Here is a 27,937-nt window from a genome sequence, read left to right on the forward strand (position 1 = left end):
TCAGCTTCTGTGTTGAAGAACATTGTGGAGTTATCCTGAAGACGATCCATTTCTACCTGGTGTTAACATACCATCTGCATCTGGATAACAACATCTGATCACAGGCCTTTGCATTTCAGCCCGGTCGCCAGGGACGAATGGTGGCATTGTACGTTTTCTGTTGACGTTTTTGAATTTGGTCAGAGCAAGAGACGTAGTATATTGAACCGTTACTGAAAGTTATGTGGTATAATAACGAGTATAACGAGCAAGAAAAGTCCACTAAGGGCGGGTAAACTTTCACCCAGAAGGCTGCTGTCGTGTCCCGTGTGAAACCAAAAGTAAAAGTTGACTTTATACGTTATGTTACGTAACGCTAAAGGTCGTTTTGATCATTTTTCTAAACCTAAACCGAATGTTTCACAGCGTTAACCGTGTGGCGTTGTGCGTTTCTGCAAGTGTGATACGAAGCTATTTATATTAATATTTATGAAACATTGAAATTCAAAGTATCCGGTGGTTTACAGAAACGTATAATGCCAACATTATTTTCTGGCAACTAACGACTGTTCTCGTTATCTTCATTCTGCCCTCGCTGTGATTGGATCTCAATATGCATAATTAGGTAGGCGGAGCTGGCAGACTTGAGTGTCTCAGGTTCAGGGCGAGTGACTGCTACAACATGTACTCTTTGGCAGCCTTGCTAACTGGGCTAATGTTACTGATAGTAAGAAGGTAATCATAGCCAGTATACACCCTTTGCCTTGAACGTCGTAGTGGTCACTCGAGAGTCCTGAGAATAGGTGGAGTTATAGGAGACCTTTCAACTTGTTGGGGGGGGGGGGCGGGGTTTCCTCCAGATGTGGTCACATGTGGACTGTATGATGATGTGATCATTTACAAATGGCTCAGAGCTGATACATTCTGATTGCAAGGTGCATTAACACCTGTATTAACATGTGTTTTCTTTGATCCAGGTAAGGTATCCAGATACAGGTCACATGTTAATGCCAAGTGGAAACGAGGCCGAAAAGTTTCATACAGTACTAAAAAAAGCAATTCTTCCTTCCTAACTTAACCAGACACCAATTGAAGTATAACTCTGGTTTACTTCAACGGTGAACGATGGTGAAAATAAATAAAAAGATGAATAAAAACAATGGACAAAACTACAAAAATAAAACAAAAGTTGTATAAACCGGAAAAATCCTTTAATCCGTAAACAAAGTCCTAGTTCTAAATCTAGCCTGTAAGGAAGGAAGTAAAAGGAAAAATGACCTTAGCGTGAAGGTTTGAAACTCTAATTGGTTCTCACAAGGATGGAAGTATACAGGAACGCTCAACACCCCGTCATTCCACAAACTCTGCCTATTAATATCCCCCGTCCTGAAATAGACCGGAGCCGCGGCACCAGTTTGAGCTCACTTCACTGAGGGGAGGGGCGGGGGGATAGCGACTTTGTCATTAGAGGGAAAGAAAGCAAGATACAGGAACTCCAAACATCTGTTCCACTCTGCGTGTGTGCTGTCAGTCTGTGTCATTGTTTCATGTTGCTCTGTCGCACTGCTTTTTCTAACTCGAACTGGCGGTGGTCGACGCGCTCCAAGAAGTTCTTCCGCTCCACATACCTAAACACACACACACACACACACACACAGAGAGAGAGAGAGAGAGAAAGAGAACATGAGACCTACTTTTACCATAACAAGCACAAACACAGAGTATAGAAGCAATGTGCTCATCACGCACGCACGCACGCACACATTTTCCCACCGCTAAACCACAGCTCTTTCCACTTCTTCCACTTCAGCACAGGAAGCAGTTACACAACTTTTCCTGTAGTGTGTGTGTGTGTGTGTGTGTGTGTGTGTGTGTGTGTGTGTATGTGTGGAGTGATTTGAGTCCCTGTTGTGTCTAAGTGTTTCTAAATTAGCCCCCGTCCTTCTGCTTGGTTGGAAGTCAGTACATGTTAAATATGGTATCTGAGCCTGTGTGTGCGTGTGTGTGTGTAAGGCAATGATAATGAAGGAACTATCAAAGTGCACACAGCACAGACTCATGTTCTGTCCTTGGGGGAGCGCATGCAAGTCTTCCACTAGCTTCCTCCCTCCCTCCATCCATCCATCCAGACTAAAGAGAGATTCCTGCTCATATGGAACAACGTTTCCCTCCAATTTAAACTCACTACTTTCCAGCTGCTACTTCATAATTAAGAACTCTGTGGTTTCCATTGGGCCTGTTCACTGCGGATGAGCCATGTCTGACTTTAAAAAGCTGGAATGTAGGACGGAATCGTCACCAATTTGCAACGTTAATTAGTAGGCCATATGACTATGTTGACTCCTTATCTCCGCCAAGGCCGAATGCCTAGGAAGGAGGTTATGTTTTCACCGGCGTTGGTTTGTTGGTTTGTCTGTTAGCAGGAATACTCCAAAACTCTGCTTTGGATTTGAAAGAAATATTTTGGAGGTGTGGGGTGTGGCACAATGAACAATCCATTACCCTCCGGCTTCAGGAATATTTTTAAGAACTCCGATCAGCCAGAACATTAAGACCTCTGGGTAGAACACATGCACAGTGTAACTGATGATGCGTTGATTCAATTCAATTCAATTCAATTTATTTTTATATAGCGTCAAATCATAACAGAAGTTATCTCGAGACCCTTTTTATATTGAGCAGGTCAAGACCGTCCTCTATAGTTTAGAGACCCAACAAGAGATCCCACCAAGAGCACAGTAACAACTGTAGATTCAACATTGTAGCTGCTCCATCAACGCTCCATCTAGGAATAAACACGGCAGGCAACAACGTCAGTGATGACAGCGGGAGAATCTCAACGCTGATAAACTCTCGCGAAGTATGTATATATTGTTACACACCACTTATATGATGAATGCTTTTGATACACATGCTTTAATAAAAAATGAAATACTTTTAACCTTGCATACTGTAGGTCATGTTAATACCTTTTCACCTTGTATAAAATGTATAATATACTGACTAGTAAATGATCTCCTGTATGTATACTGTGATACAGCACATTTTATGGAAACTGAGAAACCATTTATACATAAAATAATCGGATAAGAATTAGCACTAGGCCATACTGACAGACTCTAATATTGTGACTTTTTCAAACAAATGCCTTGATACCACCCATACCGATATATAACGTGGGGATCACTGTTGTTGCTTTAGAAACAAATATTTGTAAAGTGAATATGATGACTAGAACTGCACCGATCGGTTGTCTGGTGACTGGAATCAGACGATATTCAGCTTCATCGGCCGATCGGTCTCAGACGTAGCCGATTCTGTGCCGGTCAAATTCACGTGCATGTGTTGCACGATGGTTCAAGCCAAACTGCCCCCCCCCCCAGAAAGAATTGCAGAAAATTGCAATCGGTGTGTCTCTAATGAGTAACAAATAAGAATGGTTCCATCGAATCAGCTAAATACATTTCTGAAGCAAAACATCCCGTTGCTTCACTGTGACACAGCGCTGGGAAATACAGCATTTAATACATAAGGCTCAGTCACAGCAGCATTTAGAACAGTCACATTTCCAGTTAGTGACAGACATCAGGCTGTTATCAGGCTATCTAGCTCAATCGCTATCTAGCTCGTTCACAAGCTGGAAATGTTGCTGCTACACAGGTAAATGCTGCTAACTGGCAGCTAGCTCGCCTGGCTATTGTGACTGGCCAACACTGGCATGCTCCTGGCTGGCTAGCATGTTTGTGGTTAGCCCATCAGCTACAGTAGCTTGCCATCTAGCCCTGTAAGTACTCACTCATTAATTCTGCACATGCCAGGTTCTGGTGTGACCAGACATGCACTGCATCTCATCATTACATTGTCATTACATACTAGATGTACATTTATTGAATCGAAGATGATATGGAATCTTCACATTATAAACATTATATTGATTTATATCTGCATATATCAACATCCTCCGTCTCAAACTCATGGAGGTCTGTAGAAACTCAGGTACTGAAGTAGATTAGAGACTAATCTGTTGTTATTGTTGAGCTGTATTGCTCAGAGATATTCCTGGTTCAACCTTGGCCCACTCTACCTCCAGCAGTTTGGATGTAATACTCTTTTGTTTCTATCTATGTGAAGCAAACTACAAAAAGCCTCTTACAACCATTATCTATTACAACTGCAGTTTCTTGTTACTTAGCAACCAAAAATATACACGGATACTGATTATCTGTGATAAACAAAAATTCGTGACTGATATCAGTTGTTAAAAACATCACATATCATATTTCATCTTTTGTTCAATTTGAGTATAATATGTTGTAACGTTATTTAAAACTAGTGTTTTAAAAACTACACGCGTATTCCTGCAAAATATTGAGAACATCGATAGTCTAAATTAAAGATAACATTAGACTAAAAATGTTGTCATTTCTGGCATCAAACTAGCAGCCGGCGGTCCGACAGGCTCTTACCCCTCTCTGCCCCGGTTGTGGATGGCCAGCTCATCGGTGATGCCCTCCTCCGATTTAAAAGCGTCCCAGTCCATCTTAGACTTTTCCAGCGTACTCATCTTCAGTTTCTTTCCTCCGATACGACCCAAGATGCCCGACACGCCCGCCGGCCGCTTGGCGCTGCAAACACAACAGGGTGAACCTTAGATAATACACACTTAAAGACACACACGCACACACACTATGGTAGCTGAAGCACTTTTCTGCTACACATGGCAGAAACTTTATGATGAAGCATATTGGTACTGTTTCTGTTCGAAGTCCGTACAATTCAGTCCCAACATTCAGAGCATTAATATAGCAGCAAACAACTATTTTCTATGTGAAGATATAGAGTTGTAATGTCTACCTGAGCAGAGAATGAAGTCTCTCTCCCTCTGTGTGTGTGTGTTGGAATCAGAGCTCATCTCTGCTTTGTTTTGGTAGCCGGCCAGCCGCACATGCATGTTAGTGCATGTTAGTGCATTAGCCCTCCCTGTTCCTTAGCCTCCCTCCCTTCGGGTTCATGTCCCACTGGCTAGCCAATCGCTGCCGTTCTGCACCGTACACTACCCTGGTCGGGCGTGCTCATATGGTGTTGCTCATACGGCGGTGACCGTTGATAATGCCGTCACAACCCCACGGTGGCAGGTTGGCGTTGTCGTGGACGCCAGGTAGCCCCGGTGAGTGTGAGTTAAACCCTGTTAATTCTGTCAGCACTGTTGCCGTTGTTAGGACTGACCGTTAGCTAGCGCCGCTAGCCGCCGCTATTTCGGCTTAGCCACCTCCACGTTTGCTTGTCAGAGGTGAGAGTCGCGTGGAGGCAATCCCCGCCCAGACTCCGAATAGAGAACATAATATTATAGCTCCTTTAAATATCACATGAACAAAGCATGAATTATTCCAAAGCATACCAACAGAAGCACATCGCTAATGCCAACCGTGATGTGTTCATCACAGTTGGCATTATGAACAGGTATGAAAAACATGGAGTCACACTTATGTGTGTATGACAGAGACGTATTTTAGTATCAGCTATTTCTAGAACAAACAACTTTGTCATGCAGCCATGAAAGACTGTGTAGAGCAGGCAGAGACTGCAAGTTCAGCTAAAAACAGAGAGAGAGGAGTTGATGAAAATGTATGAGCTCGACTCAAAGCCACTCCACTGAGACCGCACTAGATCTCTCTTAAGGACGTCTGTTAACTTCATCAGAGTGTGTTGAACTGGTGCTGAAGCCTGAAGAACGAGATTATAAAGTAACACTCTATTATTAACAAGATATTTTGTTGGCTGTTTTCAGCTAGTCTGTTTGAAATACTATTACTAGAAAGCTACATAGCCACGATTCCAGTCATGGAAGTCAGAAATGTTCAAACTAATCTTAATGAGTGAGATCAACAGGCAGAGACTTAATCAGAAGCATTTAATACTTCACAATGTATCACTCTATTCACTGACCGTCAGCACGCACTGACCCACACTTAAAGTGGAAATGAAACGTTCAACAAAGTTAAGCCGGTTTACTAAAAGGGATTTACACTCTAATGAACCATTTTAAAACAAACATGACAAATGTCAGCATTTACGAGAAAAAAAGAAGATCTGTGTCATCTTTCCTGCAGCTTTCAGCGACAAGAGCGCCGCAATGTCGCAGTACTCTAGCCTGTGACGTCACTCGGTTGGTTGGTCGGCTCGGCCGGGTCGCACGGAAATGACGGTAGAGACCGTGAAAGACGAGGACAGAGGAGACACGGGCCAGAATGAAACAAAAGGGGGAACACTATTGTATTGCTCCTGGATGTAAAGATGAGTTTGAACAGTGTGAATGAGACAGTAGAGAAGGAGAAACAGGTGATCAGAGAGAGAGAGGAGAGGACGGGAGATGGGGAGACGAGATGTGCCTGTCGGAGGCTCTGTCAGTGCCACTACAGCCAGCGCTACAGTAACTTACTGATCTCCGTTTCAGCGTCAGTTTATGAAATGGACTGTATTGTCCTTGGTTTTAACATCGTTAAACCACTGCCTGAAGTGGAAAAAAATAAGTGCTGGTACTCCCCTTATTCACGTTGGCGTGTGTATCGGCCGGTATCCGCAATCTCTTGCGACTTATTCCTATTTATTCATCATTTCTTTAAGCATGTTAAACTATGTCAGTTGTGGTTTTATTGCTATATATACTTGGGCTATGCCTCTTCTATAGAAGGCCTGTAATACTCCAATAATATTCTAACTGGAACATTATACGGTTAAGGTGGTGTGTTTGAGTGTTAATACTTAAAGTGCTTTCTGTGTTATTTGTAGCCTACAGCATCACTCTATAATATATTATAGGATGTCTATAGGCTGAAATCAACAGCAGCCAGACAGACAGGCAGGTATAGATGCAGAGCTGAGGTGTGTGATCAATTCATTCAGGTTTTAGGAGCAGCGTCCCAGTCAGGATGCTCCTACATATTATACACAGACACATTCTGAATTTATACAGTGAATAAAAGCCACTAGCAGGTATAGGGTTTGGGGGTCCTCCCCCAAGAAAATGTGAAGCTTTTTGACTTAAAACTACGCATTTTACATCATTTTGGACCATTATTAATACTAGTTAAATGATTATTTTTTATTATTTATCACAGCCTTCGTCTGAACATTTAATTCTTCTAAAAATGTTTACCCTGTAAAATCATATTCTATAAATCAGAAGAGCAGATTCAGAAAAATCATAAATAATGGTTCATTAATGATATTTGTTCACAAATTAAAAAAAAGTTATGACGAACAGTTCACTAATTATTTTACAAAAAGGACGTGAACACTGTATTGATAAATGACAGCACCCTTGTTCTCTTTAGTAGAGGTATATTAGTAGAGTTTAGTAGAGGGATTAATGCTGGGTTAGGATGCATGTTTGGTTTTGTTTGTTTTATGGTTGGACGCCACCCGCACTTTTTGTTACACGCCTCACTTAACTTCGTTGGAGCAGCAGCGCTCATAATTCTGTACTATTTGTGTTAAAACCGTGCTAAACAATAAACGGCAGTCCTTTCCTGATCACATCGGCAGTCTTGTTGCTTTCCTTATCCCAGAGAAACACATCCCCACGTCACGCTGCGGTGCCAGAGCTGTACAACTCAAGCATGAGGGAACAAAAGACGTTAATGGGCCATAAAGTGACACTCCCACACCGCCGCACAGCCCTGCATTAATTGCCGCAACACATGATTTGGTGTGAATGCAGCCTAAACCCTAACCATCCCAACGAAATACCTAATCTTAACCCCCTGACCCTAACCTAACTCTAACCTGCACCTTAAATCCAAGCCTTAACCTTCAAACAGTCCTTTGAAATACAGAAAGGTCACTACATTGGTCCTCACAAAGACAGCAATAAAAGTCTACACACACACACACACACACACACACACACACACACACACACACACACACACACACACACACACACACACACACACACACACACACACACACACACACACACACACACACACACACACACACACACACACACACACACACACACACACACGCTCATCCATCCAGGATGGACACGAGTGAATGCAATCAGTCAGGTGGGCTAATTTAGAAGACTCGCTGCCCTTTCACATACTGGATTGATTTAATGAGATGGGGTTTAAATGTCACAACAATAAGGAATGGGTCTGTTTAGCACACACACACAGTGCCGTCTTCAATTAAAGAAAATAACAAAATAAAATACAAAAAAAATAATTTTAGAATTTAGCTTGGTAAAAATCTGTTTGCTGCTCAGAAATGATCTAATTTGAACTCTGTTGTAAACAGTATCTATCTATCTATCTATCTATCTATCTATCTATCCATCTATCCTAAGTTCGTCACCACACACAGCCAAGCCAGCTGTTGGAGTGTGTGTCCTATCCCGTGTCATTGTGCAGGCGGAGACTTCCTTCCTGTCCATGAATAGACCAATAACTTCATGTGCGTGCTTCTATTCCAACCACAGCTGAATCTTTTCATCTGAACTTTTAATATATTCATACATTAGAATGTATTGGACCCATTTTGCTGTCTTGTTTGTGATTCTTATCCATGTTATGTGTGTGTTCCTCATGGCACGTGCATGACTGAATAATCAGCAGTGCTGCTAAAGCCACCGTGCACCAAACTGCACCGAGACATATTACTGACAAACTGACACATCAGTAAAAAACAACAAAAAACATTTTCATTCATTGCCGGGAAATCTTGTGGTCATAAATTTTTGATTAAAATCGGACACAAAACGGACATTCTGGTTTGTAACTTTTTGAACACTGTAAAACCAAACAATGTAAATGTAAAGTACATAATACAGCAGCAGGGAGGTATTAAGATTTAATGCATTGAGTCCAACATAGAGCTAAACATTATTCCCTTTCTTTCTGAGAGTAAGATGAAAAGTTGATGGATATCCGTCTCATTTCAGTGTGTTAAAGGGGAAATACACCCATTTTCAAAATTCATACATGTTAGTCCTATTGTCGAAAACAGTCCCAACATGAACTACTCTCTCCCATATCCAAAAACTAAAGTGCTAAGACTCAAATTTGTGATGTCATCAAGTATTAAAGTGTGGAGCTGCTCCATAGACAATGAATTGGGAGAGGTGTTGTAGATGACAGTGAGAGCACATTCTGTGGGTCCACAAAATCAGCCTGGTCAAGTCTGAAGAAGAGCATCAGCTCAAAACGTCACTAGCGAATGTGCTTATAAATTGCACTTGAGGGAGCTACAGTGTGGGGACCTTTATTTATGTTTTCATTGCTGTCTTCTATTGGTCCGGCACCTGCCTTCAAAGGTTTAGGATGTGCGCAGCAACTACACATTGTTTGTCCACAAAATCAGTCTCCCATTCATCGTCTATGGAGCAATGAGAAACTTACTTCTCTGTTCATGTTCACAAATATTGATTGAACTTTCCTAGGCCTTGGAAATAACATATTGGAATTCTTAATTTTGCTGGTGTTGCCCTTTAAGTTTGGAATTGGAGTCGGGATGTGGTTAGCCTAGCTTAGTATAAATATAGAAAGCAGGGGGAAACTGCTAGCCTGGCTCTGTCTAACACTCAAAAATACACCTACCAACATCTCTAAAGCTGTTTTATTACCTCCACCAAGGCCGAAGGCCTAGGAAAGAGTTTATATTTTCACCGCCGTTGGTTTGTTGGTTTGTCTGTTTGCAGGATTACTCCAAAAGTTCGTGATGGATTTGAATGAAATTTTTTGGAGGGGTGGGGTGTGGCACAATGAACAATCGTACTCGGGCACATGGGCGGAGGTCTGCACTCTCCGAGTGCCATTCTAGTTTATAATGTGTATGACCCGTACATAAACAGAAATCTCAAAATGTTATGATATTAGGGGCAGTTTTTGATGCACAGCATCAGCAGTTGATCCATCAGCCCAGTACATCTGTGCCCTATCTCCAACTATAGCGCGGGTTGCCAGTTACGGTCGGTGTGCACTGGTACAGTTACACAATGTAACTCCCTCTAAAACCACAACTTGACATTTTTTAACATTTCTGCTTGTGTTAAACAAAAGCGATAAGTGTTAATCGGTGAGCTTTAGAGGCGTAGGCGTTGGTAGAACAGAGCCAGGCTGGCTGTTTCCCCTATTTCCATTCTTTAGGCTAAGCTAGGCTAACAATACCCTCACTCCAGCTCCATAATTAAAACACTGACATGAGATTGATATCCATAAGAAAGAAAGTATTTCCTTTGTCCATTGTACTATTCCTTTAACGTTGGGATTCACAAGATATATCAAAACATTTCAAACGAAAATTTGAAAAGAAAATTTAATTATGAATTTAATTTAACAACTGAATTTACAATATTGAATTTAAGTCTTTATAAGGTAGAGGCTGACTATCTAGCAATTCTGCATCGCAACTTTAAATATTTTATTTTACCACTGTGACGCTGCAGAACAGAATCATCTGCAACAAACAAACACTAACTTCACAAGATATATCTGTGTGTATATGTGTGTGTGTGTGTATGTGTGTGCACAAGGTTAATGAAGGAGTGGTGCTGATGGCTCTTTCCTGTTGTGCTGGGTGTCCCTTACACACACACACACACACACACACACACACACACACACACACACACACACACACACACACACACACACACACACACACACACACACACACACACACACACACACACACACACACACACACACACACACACACACACACACACACACACACACACACACACACGGTGGGCTGAGATAAATAGGAAATAGCTTGTGGACACACTGTACTTCCTGTCTGTTGAAAGATGATTTCCTGTTTCCTGTCTGGAGTTTTGGAGGGAAGATGTGCACATCCCCAAATGATCTGAATTGCCATGGAAACGCAAGGTATTATAGGAGGTAGGGAAAACACGCGCACGCACACACACATGCACACATTCCCACATGCACACACTAGGGAAATTCCCTTACATTGAATGTCTGAATGGAAGCTCAAGAACAAAATGAATTCCCCTGTAAACTGCCATAATATATACACACATACATGTGCACAAAATCCTAATTTGTACATGTTGGTGTGTTGGTGTGTGTGTGTGTGTGTGTGTGGGGGGGGGGGGTGGTTGAATGTTCTGTGTAAAGATGTGTGCGTACCTGGGGCCAGGAAGATGTGGTTGTTCGGGTGATGAGTCCTCCTCGTCGTCTCCGCTCTCCTCCTGTTTGGTGTTCTGGCTCTTCAGGTAATTCTTAGCTTCTTTGGAGTCTGCCGATACCACTTTATTCACCCTGACAGTCGGAGACAGACACAAAATGTGCTAAACTCTGTATCTAAAATAACAGCAGATGGATAGGAATTGCTACAGTATACAGTATGTCTATGGAGCAGTTGGAAACAGCTGGTACATGGTGGTGATACGAGCTTTTCACCACCTGGAAACACTGAGAACCTCTCGATAAATTAAAACATTTGAAAGGATGCCATGACTCAGTCCAGCTACCATATCTTTAGATGGACCTACAAGGCTGCCTGATAGTGGCCTAGGGCCCGATGCACAAAACACCTTAGGTTAAGATTTTCCTTAAAGTCAGAGTTACGGTTTCTTTAGAACAAAATCAGTTGCAAAAACACCCATAAGGTTAAATCTGACTTCTCCTTAAGGTTTCCTTAAAATGTTCACTTAATGTTCACTTCCTTATCTTGTCTTATAGTTAAAGATACTGTTTATAACTTCTTACACTTACACTCTTATAAATCATGTGGGTCGGTATCCCATGCGCGCTCGCGTGTGGCTACGCTGTTCCAACACAAACTACACGGAAGCACCAAAACCACAAAGTTATATCTAGTGAAGCCCGTCTTGCAAAACAGTGTCAACTCTTCCTGCTCCAGCCTCCCCGACCGCAGCCAGAAGACACAGGGGAGACCGTAACCCTGGTCTCCAGGGCCGGAGTCTTTGCTTCTCTGCCTGCCTGCTTGCCTTCACTCACACACACCGCGCTCGTTCTCACGTGCATGCGCGCACACTACACATTGAGTTACGACACAAGAGTTAGTTTAGCTCTGAGAATATCTAGTGAATGTACAGTGGAAGTTTTTGGTAAAAATAAAAGCTGCTACTCCTCCAGACCAACAGAGATTTCACGTGTCGTTTCTTGCTGCTGAGTGAATAGACTGTGCACCGGAGCGAGTAACGTTATCGTCTCCGACCAAAACTCCGGTGTCTCCCCTGTTCCTTCTGACCGCGGTCAGGAGGCTGAAGCAGGACAACACAGGATCAGCATTGATTCATGGAGAGACCTTCGTCTGGTCAGCTAACATTACTGCCAAGCAGCTGAAATATAGAGTGATATTGTGGTTTTAGCTGACGTGTGTTACCTCACTGTTTTGAGCGATGCTCGTTCATGTCTATGGAGAGCGATCACAAGCACGAGCAACGCTGACTTTCGTTGACTTAACGGCCACAGGTGTCGCTGTTAACAAGCAATTTCTGATTCTTACATAGAGTCCCCTTAAGGGATTCTTTAAAGTTAGTTAAACCGTTGCACATAAGACCTCAGCAACCAAAGTAAAGAAATTATCTTAAGGAGCCTCTGATTCTATCTTAACCGCAACACATCCCAAGAAGAGTGTCCCACGGCTCGGAGAACCCAATGAATACTCTTACGAGACGATGAACAATTGATTTCAACGATAAATAAATAACTCGTTAGAAAAAGATGCCATCTTTATTATGAACGACTTCTGTACAGAGATTTCACTGTCAGCCATATACGTAGGCTGACAGTTAATTAATAATCAATTCATTTTAAAGGGGAACACCACCTAAATTAAGAATTCCATTTTGTTATTTCCATGGCCTAGGAGATCAGTATTTGTAAACGTGAGCTCCTCTCTCTCAAAGCCAGAAACCAGAGAAGTAAGTCTCAAACTTGTGATGTCATAAATGTGTGGAGCTGCTCCACAGACGACGAATGAGAGACCCACAGAACGTTTTGTTCTTCTTATTCTATTGTAGTGTTCTCAGGTGTGAAACAGAAAATGTTCCCATATGCTCAGAACATTTCTCTGGGTGCTCTCAGTGTCATTTACAACATCTCTCCCAATTCATTGTCTATGGAGGAGCTCCACACTAAATACTCGATGACATCACAAAGTTGAGTTTTAGCACTCTGGTTTTTGGATTTGGGAGAGAGTTGTTTGCTAATATTTTCTAGACTGTCTTAGACCATAGGAATAACATGTATACATTTTGAAAAAGGGCATAGTTCCCCTTTAAGTTGAATGTTAAGTTATTGTTACGAGATTTGCTGGATTGCAGCTGGTAATTAGTGACCTCTATGTTGGCCAGAACAGACAAGTTGTTGTATTTTTTTCTTTTCTCTCGACCTCTTGGGGTGACCTCTGCAATGTCCTCCCACATTCGTTGTTTTCTGTTTGCTGTTATTTACGGCTCAAATTTACTGTTAAGTATGTGCTTTCTTTTATTGTACTTCCTCCGATATGATAACAGGTGAGGCGATGACAGTTATCACAAGCGCGAGTGCAAGCAAAGAAACGGTCTCCATGGAAACAGTAGAATTTTTACCACTGTAAAATCTCTTCAAGTGCAGTAAATGCCTTAGCGTTTTCCCTTAATTAAGGAAACCTTTTAAGGGGTTCTGTGCAACACCCTTAAGTAAGTCCCTCAGCTAAGGAGAAACTAAGTCTTAAGTGTCATATTTAAGGAGAAAAGTTTAGGTGTTTTGTGCAACCGGTCCCAGGTGCCTAAGGCTGCTGAGCGGCAAATGCGAAAAACTTGCTTGTTGGAATCTAGGCACTTTGCACCTTTATTATTGACATCTGACACCCATTCACAACTTACACGGCATACTGACACGTCAGACATTCAAGACACTAAAAATCCCCCAAATCACAGTGGGTATGTTTAAGTGCATCTCATTATGAGCAATGAGAGGAAATCTCAACGGGGCGGACTGTCCTTAATGCGCCCCAACCGCGTCTTGACCCCAAGGCGAGGCTCGGAACACGTAAAAGGCTCCAGGGGTCTGCGGCGATGTCTGCAACCCACCCGACCAGTCTTGAAACACGGACCAAGGAGTCTAGCGCACGCGCGAGTCAGAGGGTGCAAGCAAAACCCCGTGGCGCAATGGAAGTGAGGGCCGGCTGGCGCGCCACCTGAGGTGGGATCCAACGGCCCGTCTCGCCTGCACCGTCGTGGAGGTGGAGCTTGAGCGTGTGCGATATGACCCGAAAGATGGTGACGAGAGTAGTGTAGAATGTAGTATCGGTGTGCAGTTGTATCGGAGCCGTTTTGCGAGTACGAGTACGAGTACATGAGCACAGTATCGGACCCGATACCCGATACTGGTATCGGTATCGGTGCATCCCTAATATGTGTATATATACTGTGTACATACATCCAAGATCCATCAACACATATGTAATCTACACGGCTGCTAAACTGAACCTAAACCATGTGTCAAAAAGTAAATAATAAAACTGAATGTAGGCTAGCTTCTACCTCTATACATATGCTATACTGTGTGGACACGTACGCACACACGCACACACACACACAGTAAGAAACACACATCTGTCCTTGTCTCAGTATGGGGCTAGATATGGAAGCTATATGAGGAACAACCACTGCATCCTCTGGGAACATGAGGACTGCACAGACTCCACAACCACTTGCATCCATCATGGCAGCACTGAAAGGCTTTCCCTGTTAGCTATGCTAATTATATGCAGCCATAATTACACAGAGCACACAGCGAGGGCGAGTCTCATCTCAGGCAAGAGAAAGATATCGGGTGTGCCAAGGAGAATGAACTGAAAAGACCGGAGGGCAACAGATAATACAGCAACAAATAGCGTAGTATTTGGAGCCAAAAGCCAACTTCATTGAAAAGTCAATGTTCAGACAGAAGCTGTCTACAATGTTCACATCACACATTAGAGCCAGCAGCATTTTATTTTGGCTCTGGGGATAGGTTACATCATGTACTAATCTTATGCTTCTGTAATTACAGAGCACATTGCTTCATGCATAATCAATCAGATGAATTATACCCAGGATCATATCTGGTTTCTGGTTTACTCAGACGTAAACATATAGGACGGGACATTGCTAATATTGTCTCCACACAACGAGCATCCTTCCAGGCTGCAGGGGCGCGGTGGCTGTCTGTGTGATATACGGTATGTTCATCTTACACAGTAATGATTACACTGGTTTTATGGGAAACACTCAACGGCTGTTTGTGTGGCTCCTATTGAAGAAATGTCATGAGCTGTGATAATAACTCGGGTACTTTTAGACATGACTGCAAACTGAGTCTGTTCCAGGGGCCTAATTAAACTGTTCACATTGTCAGCTACATGTAATTAAAGTTATTACTGCTTACATTGTACAGTTGGTTGTAAAAGTCTGGTTCAAACAGGTTTTCCCGTCTTCGGTACCGTAAATCTGAAAATGTCCGTTACACTCTATGAACAGACAGAATGAACAACATGCTGGTGATTTTGCTGTTCTTAGAACCGAAGAGTTTGTCGAGGTTGGCGCTGTATTTTCTGTTTGGTCCAGTTCACATGCTCTTAAGGCGTCCATGTCTGAGTTTTTTGTCGATACCTGTATTACGGACCAGTTAATTGCAAATCGCTGGGCATTATGGTGTCAATGTGGCCGATAAGAAACGCAAGGGAGATGTAAGAGAAGAGGGTTGTCCACGTTAGCGGACAAGGGTGTTTTTGGGGAAGGGAGAGCCTGTTTTGCCGCGTCTGCCGGTGTCCGTGGCTGTGCAGGCGTTCGGGTTGATGTTTGATCAGCAGAAAGAGCTGATGCTTTTGCAGTTTGAGCAGGAGAGACTTAAGCTTAAAGTGGAGACTGAGAGGCAGATTGAGTTGGAAAAGGTTCCGCAGGGAACTGAGAAGTTGGATTTGCAGCAGTATAAGCTGAATTTGATCAGGGATGGTAAATATAACGTACACTTAAACTGATATTGATTTTTTTTAGGTGAGCCTTTTTAGGTGGTTAAATACATGTTGCTGCTGCCCCGGTACTCCTGTCTGTTTCTCCAAACTGGGGGCGTGCCGACCGTTATCTACTGATGATGTGTCGGGGACTGGTGAGTCTTTTTTCTTCTGATAGTGTGCCGTGATCTTTCGATGTTGGTGCTAATTTGCGTTTATTGCCTAAGTTCAGTGAGAAAGACCCTGGTACTTTCTTTATTTTGTTTGAACGCATTGCGCATGCAAAGAACTGTCCGGGCACAGATAAATCTTTAATGCTAGCTACGGTTAGGGCTCAAGAAGCGTATTCCGCTTTAAGTGTTACTGATTGTTTGTCCTGATTGTTTTGAAAGCTTGTGAGCTAGTCCCCGAAGCTCATCGTCAAAAATTCAGGAATTGGGGAAAAAAAGGCGATAAGCAGACTAATGTAGAATTTGCTCGTGATTTGTCGTCCCACTTTGTCCGTTGGTGTTCCGCTGCTAATGTCGACGATTTTGAGGAGCTGGTGGTGTTGGAACAATTTGAAAATGCTGTTCCTCGGCGCATCGTAACAAATGTGAGTGAAGAGAAAGCAACCTCTGCTGCTCTACTTTGAGTAGCTGAGTTAGCAGATGATTTAGTCTTAATTCATGGAGGTGTTTTGGGGGATGTGTGCGTCGTTGCTATTGATTTACAGTTTGGGGCAAAAACCATGCAGAATGGTGAATGTGTGTAGAAATGTTCGACTATTCTAAAATGATGTATTGTTATATTTCTAAACTAAACAGTGTTTTGCATAAATGGGGTGTGACTGTAAAGCTGAGACTCTTGTGGATCCATTGAGCCCAATTGTGCGATTATGTTCGTCCCACAGCCATTTCATATAAACCACAAACTAGAGACCTAGGGCGTTCAGAGGATGGGGTGGGCGTTGATTGCTGATTATTGGGAAGAATAGCAAAATCCAAACTTCTGTTTTTTAAATTGTAGGTTAAATCGTAACATATAGATTATTCAACTAATGTCTAGACTCCCACATCAGGTTCTGTCTATGATGATTAAGATATCTACCTAAGGATTCTGGGGCAGTTATGATCCATATTTATCAATTTTGATCGGCTGAACGTGTTACGTGGTTAAATAACTGTACAAACACATGTTGAGAATATGTAGGAGACATCACACTCTCAGAGAGCAACATAAAACTAAACTCATATCTGACTAAAGTACAGCAAGAGTACTGCTATCCTATTTTATTTCATGGTGTGTGTGTGTGTGTGTGTGTGTGTGTGTGTGTGTGTGTGTGTGTGTGTGTGTGTGTGTGTGTGTGTGTGGCACCACCTACTGGTCAATGTGACAACTAATTTGAGATCATCAACATCATTTCTAGACTTCAGAGACTAAAAACCTCTTTGTGTTTTATAAAAAATATATACTTTTACAATCAAACTGTCTCAAGATGTTGGTGATGGTTCAGAGGCATACCTAACTTCTTCTCCAGCGAAGTCAAACACTTGAGTGATGGTGACTTTAGCAGGTTCTGATGCTTTTGTTTCTGTCCTCAAAGGAGCAACCTTCAATACTGAGGAGTCATCCTGAGGATAAAAACAAAAGAATCAGTGTAAGGGAGAGACAAGATGACGGACAAACATAAAAGACTGTGCCGTAGGTTTGATAATTAATACTTTATATGCTAGATTGTTAATCCAATTGATATATTAGAAGTTGTATCCCAAGTCAAGGGCCAGAGGAACGTGGGTCTAACAAACAAACAACCCTCTACAGTATATACACTGATCAGCCATAACATTATGACCACCTGCTTAATATTGAGTAGGTCCCCCTTTTGCCGCCAAAACAGCCCTGACCCGTCGAGGCATGGACTCCACTAGACCTCTGAAGGTCTGCTGTGGTATCTGGCACCAAGCCATCAGTAGCAGATCCTTTAAGTCCTGGAAGTTGCGAGGTGGTGCCTCCGTAGATCGGACTTGTTCGTCCAGCACATCCCACAGATGCTCCATCGGATTGAGATCTGGAGAAATTGGAGGCCGAGTCGACACCTCCAACTCGTTGCCATCCACATGATGTAAAAGAAACCGTGATTCATCAGACCGGGCCACCTTCTTCCATTGCTCCGTGGTCCAGTTCTGATGCTCACGTGCCCATTGTAGGCAGTTTTGGCAGTGGACACGGGTCAGCACGGGCACCCTGACCGGTCTGCGGCTACGCAGCCCCATACGCAACAAACTACGATGCACTGTGTTCTGACACCTTTCTATCAGAACCAGCATTAACTTTTCAGCAATTTGAGCTCCAGTAGCTATTTTATTGGATCGGACAACACGGGCCAGCCTTCGCTCCCCACGTGCATCAATTAGCCTTGGCCCCCCATGACCCTGTCGCCGGTTCACCAGTTTTCCTTCCTTGGACCACTTTTGTTAGGTCCTGACCACTGCAGACTGGGGACATCCCACAAGAGCTGCAGTTTTGGAGATGCTCTGACCCAGTCGTCTAGCCAGCACTATTTGGTCCTTGTCAAAGTCACTCACATCCTTACTCTTACCCATTTTTTCTGCTTCCAACACAAAGTTCAAAGTTCAAAATGTTATGGCTGATCGGTGTATATCTGGGTTTAGAACATGGAGCTCTGTGAATGTCCTTTGACTTTACGGGTTAATCACCATTAAAAAGTTTGGTTTAGAATTTGGGACCCTCCAAGTGTTTACATTTCAAAACATGGTACCATCTTCGTTGTACATTTGTTTTTTTTTAGAACATATTTACCTTTTGTGTGGTACTCGACTGTGAGGCAGGTGCGGAGTCTTTGGGTCTGGTTCCGACGTCAGACAGGAAACTCGCCCAGAGGTCGTCTGATTTTTTCTTCTGTTTGTCCTCGTTATCCTCCCGTACCACAGTGCATTTTTCCACCTCTTCCTGTGGCGGCTGCGCCTCTTCTGCGCCATCTCCATCCTTATCCTCCTTGTCTAGTTTCAGTACTCCTTTCTTCCTCTTTCTGTAGGTTTTCAAGGACACCAGTGAATAAAGGTCATCATTTTCTTTTATTAAGAAACAGGATTAAGGTATTAAGATTAGACTTCTCTGATGTGTCTTTGATTAAAAATAAAACGCATCTTCTTTTATTCAGATTTTATGTATATTGCAGTGTGTTCTTTATATTATGACAGTTTTACTAAAATTTGGGTTTAAAAAATCTTGCTTACAATATCGCAGAATATTGAATCATATCCCCTGTATCATGATACGTATCATAGCTCCAGATTCTTGCCAATACACCACCCTGCTGAACATGCCTGCTGATAAACTGCTTTTTATCCGAGACGTTGGAGTAAAGTTTTGTTTCAGGTCTTCATCGGAACAAAATGGGAAAACCCGGGCCCAATATGTATTGCAGTTTCAAGTCATACTGGGGAAACGGGAGGCATTTCAGTGCTGGAATCGGCATTTGATCTCAACAATACTATAAAAATGTTTCATTCATTTATTACTGGACTGGTATCTGACCCATATTGGCCATTTATTAAAATGAATATATATATATACCAAGCCACGCCCTTTATCTCAAATCAATGTGATATTATGACTGTAATCAAAACAACAATGCATGTACATATTTTATTCTTATAATTAAACAGTGTTCCAGAGGAGAGGTTTAATGTTTTATGGTTCTACATCAGCGATGCACAACCTTGCCCTGCCCAGTACCTGATTACCTCCTTCAAAGCCCGAGGTTTTGTTTTCACCGGTGTTGGTTTGTTTGTCTGTCTGTCTGTCCTTCTGTTAGCAGGATTACTCCAAAAGTTCACGATGGATTTGAATGAAATTTTTTTTGGAGGGGAGGGGTGTGGCACAATGAACAATCCATTAGATTTTGGTGGCGATCCTGATCATGATCCGGATTCAGGAATTTTTTTAAGGATTACCATCAACCTGAGCATTAAGACCACAGGGTATAACACATGTGCAGTGTAACTGATGACGCTTTGACGACGCATGACCCCGCCTCCTTCTTCGAGCAGAGAGATACGTGTGTGGATGTGTGTGTGTGGGAGCTGCTGGCCGTCCACGGTGAGAAAGAAAAAAGCAGTAGATGACGGGATGAGAGACAACGTAGTGTAACGTTATACAGACATAACAAGGCTGCTGAATGAGAGAGGCATCCGCGGATACGTGACACGGAAACACACCTTGTTAATAATAAGCCGACCACATCACAGCTGTGATCTGTTTTTAAAGTCAGGCACCTTGGTTCAGTCAGGCTCCAAAGTGATTATATAGATGTAATGATATAATAATAATGTTCTTTCAAGCCTCTCACCTCACACCGATGTCCTTTTGCTTCCTCTTCTTCTTGCTGACATCGTTAGGATGTGGCACACTGTCACCCTCGTTAAGAGGCTCTTCCTTTTCACACTCATTAATGTCATCCTCGCTGAGGTTATCGTCTGAGGAGAAAGAGATCAGGACGCAGTGGGAATGAGAAGGTTAGGGTGTGAATACACAGAAATCAACTAATTGACAGATCGGGTGGATAAATCAATTTACTGAATTTCAGCAAAATCATATTGAGGGCATGATTTAATCATGTTATCGTTCTACAAATGTCTGTCGTTCAAATGAATGCTTCTGAGCAACCTGTCGTTAAAAGCTAACAAGAATAGTCATTGAAGTTTTTGTTTGAAACATAAATTCTGATCTCATGTAATGCAGTGGAACGTCGTTCATTTTATTCAACATCAGTTTGATTACTTGAGATTGTGCATACATTTACCATACTGTATATCAATAGTGGGGAAATATCTCTGTTCATTTAATTACATATCTTTTTTTTATATACTTCATTTTTACCCCTTTCTTTGAGGTTGTTTTCGTATATGCAATTTACAGTTCGTAATTACAATAGTTTATAAACCAATTTTTAAGTAGTTGAGCTTAGAGACGAACACAATAAGTACACTAGAGAAAACAACATCAGCATTCAAAATTAAATTAAAATAAAAAAAGAATAGAATAAAATACAAATAAAAAATGTATAATAATAATAATAATACAAAGAGAAAAAACTAATAATAAATTAAATAAACAAATAAGTTAATAGAAAACAAAAAAAAAGGGGGTGATATCATTAACAATTAGCATATAGCAATATAATTTACATGGGCACACACATGTGTCCACCTTCACATGTAAGGTCACCTCCAGGCATATGTACTGTATATGTGCATGTGTGCTAACCCATAATTACATATTTTAGCATAGAGGTGGTAGTTAGTGATGTGATGTACAGGACTATATTATATTCAGAGGCGTTTCTAGTATTCACCCCCCCATCGTGTATGTCTGTAAATAGGGAGGACAACTAAATAGAAACATCTCTCAATACAATGCATTCCAGTACAACACCACTTTTAACTGTGACCTCAGCAATAAACATTGAATTATTGAATTTACACATTTCCCACCATGTCAACAAAAGCTGAGCATTATACATTTGGTAAAGGTAGAATTTATGGCAAAGCTGATGTATGGAATTGCAATTGCCGTTGATTGTAGAGGTGTACCTAATAAAGTGGCCACTGAGTAACTAAACAATCATACATTGCCAGTGTTCCAATTTCTAATCTAATCTAATTGATCACATTAGACAAATATCATCTCATCAGTGATCAGCCATCACCTCACTTAAAGGGGACATATCGTGCTCATTTTCAGGTTCATGCTTGTATTTTGGGTTTCTACTAGAACATGTTTACATGCTTTAATGTTCAAAAAAACACATTATTTTCCTCATACTGTCTGTCTGAATATGCCTGTATTCACCCTCTGTCTGAAACGCTCCGTTTTAGTGCATTTCAACAGAATGGCAATGGAATTGCATTGCTAGGGACCAGTTTGGGTCCATGTTTACTTCCTGTCAGCTGATGTCATTTACATCCACTGCAACAGGAAACAAACTGGGACACATTTAGAATGTTTACGTTTAAAACTGTGAAATGGTGTGAATATTGTAGATTTGTGACATCACAAATGGACAGAAATCCTAACGGCTTGTTTCAAACGCAGTTTCTGAATACGGGCTGTGTGTATTTCTCCATGGATTGAGTGTTTTGATACTTTCACAGTATTTATATATCACTTAAATTATAGTAGTAGCAGACTCGTTGTTTTGTGATGGGTGTAAAATCCTGATCATAGAGGAGTGTGTACATTTACTGAGAAGCAATTCACCAAGAAATGTTGGTTTTCTTGATGGACTTCAACACTACAACACTCAAACCCACTATTACCGTCCATGCGGTGTCTCCGTTAATACATCACAACATGACTCCACCGCTGCATTAAACACCGCCAGGTGTTCATTACCGCCCTCACCTGATGGGACGTAGTCCACGTCTTCATTAGACGAGTATCCATCCGAGTCGTAGTCAGAATAGTTCATCATTGTGGAGGAGAAGGCTTCAGACTGTCAGGTAGTGAAGAAACGTTAATGTAAATGAAGAGGGGCTACAACAAGGCGCTACAGTGTGTTACTGCCCTTACTATCCCTTACTGGCTTCAAATGGCTCCTTACTGACAGAAATACAGCTCAAATGTTGCTCTTTCAGTTCTGTAGATAAATATAAATACATTCAGTGCGTAGTGTGTGAAACACAGCTATTCATGGATGTATTAAAAGAGGTGCTAGTCGGTGCCTTTTGCGGCGTTTCTAGAGATATTAGCAACACAATGTGACGACGACGGCAAGCTCAGAGGTTCAAACTTCTTCTTCTTCTCTCCGTTTACTGGCGGATCGCGAACAACTTTAAAGGTGCATACCGCCACCTACTGTACAAGAGTGTGTATTACATCATGTCATTTTACACATAGTAGACCACTTACACTTACACACCAGAAACTGACAATAACTGCACTATACTGTATAATGACTGTGCAATATCATTATCATTATTACTACTCAGGTGTCATTCTCACGGTGCAATATCATTTTCCACTTGTGCAATTTTGTTAATAGTATGTTTATTGTCAATACTGTATATACTGCTCCTATTTTTATACTTCCTTCTATTTAAATGGTTCATATTTTGTTACACTTTGTTTAGCTCTTTTTTTTATTGTGTTAGCTGATGCTTGTTTTTTGCACTATCCCCTCTGCTGAGATACACTGCAAATTTCCCGACTGCGGGACTAATAAAGGAATATCTTATCTTATCTTATCTTATCTTACATTACTGCTACTCTTAAACCTACCCACCAATCCTGTGTCTCTTAAAGGTCCCATATGGTAAAAAAGTGAGATTTTCATGTCTTTTATATTTTAAAGCACGTTTCAAGTGATATATAAATACTGTGAAAGAATCAAAACACTCAATCCATGGAGAAATACACACAGCCCGTATTCAGAAATTATGCATCTGAAACAAGCCGTTAGGATTTCTGTCCGTTTGTGATGTCACAAATCTACAATATTTAGACCATTTCACAGTTTTAAACGTAAACATTCTAAATGTGTCCCAGTTTATTTCCTGTTGCAGTGGATGTAAATGACATCAGCTGACAGGATGTAAACATGGACCCAAGCTGTTTCTTAGCAACGCAATTATGTTGCCATTCCGTTGAAATATACTAAAATGGAGTGTTTCAGACAGAGCATGAATACAGGTATATTCAGACAGACAGTATGAGAAAAATAATGTGTTTTTTGAACATTCAAGCATGTAAACATGTTCTAGTAGAAACCCAAAATATAAGCATGAACCTGAAAATGAGCATGATATGTCCCCTTTAAGAACATTAATAGTGCCTTCCTGGTGCCTTCAACCCCTCACCCTCTGTTCCCACTGCCCTCCTCTCTGACTTGGTCCTGTAATCTTTATCTTTCAGCCTCATACTTTTTACCACGAATTAGGATATGCTGCACATTTTCTTTATCACCACAATCCCCACACTTGTTACTGTTCCTTTTCCCCATTAAAGCCAAAGTGCTATTAAGACCTGTGTGATCCCTTCTGAGTCTTGTTATGATGATTTCCTCTCTTCCGTTCTTTTCTTTATATTTCTTTGTTATGACCGACTTTTGTATTCTGAAATATCCCCTTCCCTTTCTGGTCCTCCTCCCATCTTTTCTGCCATATCTCCACTCCTTTCCTCTTAAATCACCCCTTTTCCTTCTCCTTTCCCAAATAGAACCGGTACTGTTATTTCCTTTTGCAACGAACATTTTGCTAGTTTATCGGCAGAGCCGCTATTGAGTCTGTGCACAGCACCACTATATCAGGTCTGACCTCTTCAACCCGCTGTAATGCAATAATGATTGCCACTATTTCTGCTGTATATACTGACACCTGGTCTGAAATTCTTTTGGAGATAGATATTTTAAACTCGGGAATATATACACCATCTCCCACACACTCCTGTTTATTCTTGGAACCATCTGTATATATTTTGAGATAATTATTATAGCTGTTCCTGAGGTACACACTTGTTTTAACCCCCACTTCATTTACTTGCCATTCCCTTTTCTTTTCCATGATACTCATGTCTATTTTAGCTTCTGGGAGCAGCCAGGGGGGTACGCTGCTAACTGGTGTGGACCTGGTGAACTCTAAGGCCTGCGATCCATATGTCCTCACTCTTTCTTCCCATGTCCATCCAAATCCATACCCTTGCAATTTAGAATATTCCCAACAGTTTTGAATCGTTTCCTTTGGAGGATTATCTTCCCCGCTTCCTTTTAATCTGACCCAATATGCAAGAGCTAATTTCTCTCTTCTTAACTCCAATGTAGTCTCGCCCGCTTCAATTAACGGGTGAAGGTTCAAACTGTTCGCCTATTGCGCTAATGTCCTTGTGTGACCAAGCAGCCAAGCATTACTGCCACCTACATGACTGGAAGGTTCGTTAGGGTGTTTACAACCTAGTATACGGCCATTGGGAATTAACTCAGAGTCAGCAAGTGTCCTCATGAAGTTACTTTAATACTTGAAAATGTAATATTCAAAGATTAAACTATAATTTAAAAGATATTATGTGTTCCCACCTCTTTTCTTTGTTGTAATAATGGGACACGGTAAAGGTAAACAGTACAATTTGGGAGGCTGTGGCTCAGAGGTAGAGCAAAACTTTGCTAAAACTGGATGGAAGTTCAGTTAAATTGTATGTAACTAAATATTCTCAGAGGTGAGGTCTCAGAATAGAGACTTGTGGGGAAAAACAGTAAAAAAAAAATGTGTGAATGCCCCATAGAAAAATAACATCCGTGTGTTCAAGTTTAATCTAAAAGAACAGTACTGACACCTCTGTGGTTGGTCTGCTGCTAGATTCATTCGATATACCATTCAGTATATCTAATGCTAAAACAGGCCTGTGTTATTACATGTAATAATCTAAGTCTTTATTTACAGATAAGCATGTTAAGTAAGTCACCTGGGCTGATTCTTGATTCTTTATTAGTGGTTCCTCCAGTTTGAGGTTGAAGAGACTGGACAACTGAGAAAAATTTCACTGTAGTGTTAATGTATTTTTGTATTGTTCTGTTTAGCAACATCTATTCTTTCTATTCTTCAACTAGGCTATTCCGTGTTTTTTTTGTTTTTTGCTGTCCTGAGCCTCTCCTCTCCTCACTGAGGAGATAGCTGAATATGTTCCCCCTCCATACCTGCAGACTCTCTGTATACCCTTCCTATCCAGCCCATGTGCTCTAGATGGATCGACTGGTTTGGCTGGTGGAGGTTCAGGCTGGATCTGAAAGATGTAGCAGTATACTGCCACCAGGGGGCGCCATGCTACATGAAGCCTCCTGACTGGGGATATGATGAGGAACACTGGTCGATCTGAGGACAGACTACAGAGGAACTGTATTTGCTTTCTGTTAGTTGTTTTTTTTCCAGCACTTACACAAGATGCTCTGCCACTTACTTCAAAAATATCACGAAATTCCAGCAATTAAAATAAAGCAGACTACAGTGACTAAGTAAAGCCTCTCTTTACAGCTCGTTCTCAGATCTCACCTGTCAGAGGTCCTTGCAGCAGACCTGGTAGCCTGGAACAGTGAAGACCCCCATTGGGGGCCAAATTTCCCCTACCCATCTGTTGAAAAAAGAAAGAAAGAGAAACATGATGCAATGAAATGCAATACAACAGCCCTGTAATGAATGTTATTTTTTTTTGTTGACACTTGTGTGTGTTGACTTAATTTTGTTTTAGAATTTCAATTGAATTTAATTATGAATTTCAGTGTTTCAGGAAAATTCCTGTCTGTGCGTAATGATCCGTCTTGTCTACATAATGAGACCACTACAGTCAGCCTACTGTCCCTCTTATCCTAAAATAACATGTAGGCTACTTTCATTATTTCTGTGTTTATAACATGTTGTTTGTGTGATGAGAGAGAGTAGGTTACGTATATTGATTCAGTGAATATAGAGAGTGGTGCTTCCACTGCACCACCCAATATTTACTTTGTGTTTCCCCATTGAAAGTGAGTAGCCCTATAACTGCACTGCAGTTACAGCGAAAAAGGATGAACGGGGGAATACTTTATTTCACAGCTTGCATACCCAGTTTCTTACGCTGAACTACGTGAAAAAGCTTACACCACCTGGTATTCCCAGGCAGTCTCCCATCCAAGTACTGACCAGGCCCGACCCTGCTTAGCTTACGAGAGCAGGCGTGTTCAGGGTGGTATGGCCGTAAGCAACAGTACTAGTGACAAAACGGCTATTTATAGATGTCGATCACTGACACCGTGAACGCCTGTGTGCATTTCTGTCCATAAGGACATTAGCATATTCCTAGAAGTTCTGGGCAAAGAGCTCTGATTACAGTGACACAGTTTCCCCACATGAATGATAAACACTATCTATGACAGAGGTGAGATTGTAACTAAGCTGCTTGATCGGGTGTGTTCAGGGTGGTATGGCCGTAAGCAACATTTGCATCAACAAAAAGGCCATTTAAAGATGCTGTAACACAAAGTTTTCGTATTCTGTCTATACAGGTAGCAGCTGCAGATTGTCAGGAACACAAACAAATATTCTCACTATAATGACAAAAATGGCATTTGTAACAAACTCTGCCAGTGTTACATTGTTACAGGCGAAAACTAATATTGGATTATTATCACTGATGTATTGATGTGTAAGCAGCATTTTCAAGTATCATACTGCGCCATATTTTATGAAACAATCCCGTTTTAAATGTCAAATCTAAATCTACAAAGTCGCAATAACAATCACAAACGTAGTGGAGTAAAAACTACAATCTATCCCTGTAAAATAAAGTATAAAGTAGCATAAAATTGAAAAAAGCACAACAAACCTGCATTCAAGCAGCTTATACAATCTCACCTCTGTCATAGATAGTGTTTATCATTCATGTGGGGAAACTGTGTCACTGTAATCAGAGCTCTTTGCCCAGAACTTCTAGAAATATGCTAATGTTCTTATGGACAGAAATGCACACAGGCGTTCACGGTGTCAGTGATCGACATCTATAAAGAGCCGTTTTGTCACCACTGCTGTTGCTTACGGCCATACCACCCTGAACACGCCCGATCTCGTCTGATCTCGGAAACTAAGCAGGGTCGGGCCTGGTCAGTACTTGGATGGGAGACCGCCTGGGAATACCAGGTGCTGTAAGCTTTTTCACTTCTCTTTACAAACAGCAGAGGGCGCTGCTGCTTGTCCGGTGGAGACTTTGAAAACCAGAGCAGCTTGTCTCTGGATGTTGAATTTCAGCATTTTTCGCTCCTACAAAATCACTTCCTTTTTCAAGAAGAGAAAAACATTCACAAGGAAACCATATATACCTCTATTATCTAGAAGCTGACGGTGTGTATTGAAATGAAGCTACATATTGCAGTCCGCTTACCCAATATTTACTTTGTGTTTCCCCATTGAAAGTGAGTAGCCCTATAACTGCACTGCAGTTACAGCGAAAAAGGATG

The 27,937-nt window shown here is 41.6% G+C and overlaps 1 protein-coding gene, 1 non-coding gene and 1 pseudogene across 3 annotated transcripts; 1 reads left to right on the forward strand and 2 right to left on the reverse strand.

Moving 5' to 3' along the window:
* Positions 1 to 1,168: 1,168 nt before the first annotated feature.
* Positions 1,169 to 22,772, reverse strand: cfdp1 (craniofacial development protein 1). 2 transcript variants are annotated; one of them, XM_037768311.1, is made up of 8 exons: positions 22,544 to 22,772; positions 22,366 to 22,456; positions 20,312 to 20,438; positions 18,760 to 18,988; positions 17,461 to 17,570; positions 11,139 to 11,270; positions 4,446 to 4,604; positions 1,470 to 1,607 (listed from the first exon to the last, which is right to left on the reverse strand). In XM_037768311.1, exons 2-8 carry the CDS (start codon positions 22,433 to 22,435, stop codon positions 1,517 to 1,519), a joined length of 918 nt encoding a protein of 305 aa, XP_037624239.1. In that variant the 5' UTR covers positions 22,436 to 22,456; positions 22,544 to 22,772; the 3' UTR covers positions 1,470 to 1,516. The 2 variants fall into 2 exon arrangements, with proteins under 2 accessions (XP_037624240.1, XP_037624239.1); XM_037768312.1 differs by having other exon boundaries at positions 1,169 to 1,607; positions 22,366 to 22,770.
* A 3,806-nt stretch (positions 22,773 to 26,578) lies between these two features.
* Positions 26,579 to 26,687, reverse strand: LOC119487743 (annotated as a pseudogene).
* Positions 26,688 to 27,513: 826 nt separating this feature from the next.
* LOC119487714 lies at positions 27,514 to 27,632 on the forward strand. The gene has a single exon (XR_005206767.1). It is a non-coding gene; the product is annotated as a 5S ribosomal RNA (ribosomal RNA).
* Positions 27,633 to 27,937: the final 305 nt, after the last annotated feature.

The sequence above is a fragment of the Sebastes umbrosus genome, chromosome 4 (genome assembly GCF_015220745.1).
Source record: "Sebastes umbrosus isolate fSebUmb1 chromosome 4, fSebUmb1.pri, whole genome shotgun sequence".
Classification (NCBI taxonomy): Eukaryota; Metazoa; Chordata; class Actinopteri; order Perciformes; family Sebastidae; genus Sebastes; species Sebastes umbrosus.

Coding starts and splice junctions, on each gene's coding strand:
- cfdp1 (XM_037768312.1), bottom strand. CDS start 22,435: ATGATGAACTATTCTGACTACGACTCGGATGGATACTCGTCTAATGAA. Junction 20,439..22,365: donor CGTGGACTACGTCCCATCAG/GTGAGGGCGGTA, acceptor CTTTCTCCTCAG/ACGATAACCTCAGCGAGGAT. Junction 1,608..4,445: donor CACAACCGGGGCAGAGAGGG/GTAAGAGCCTGT, acceptor GTGTGTGTTTAG/GTATGTGGAGCGGAAGAACT.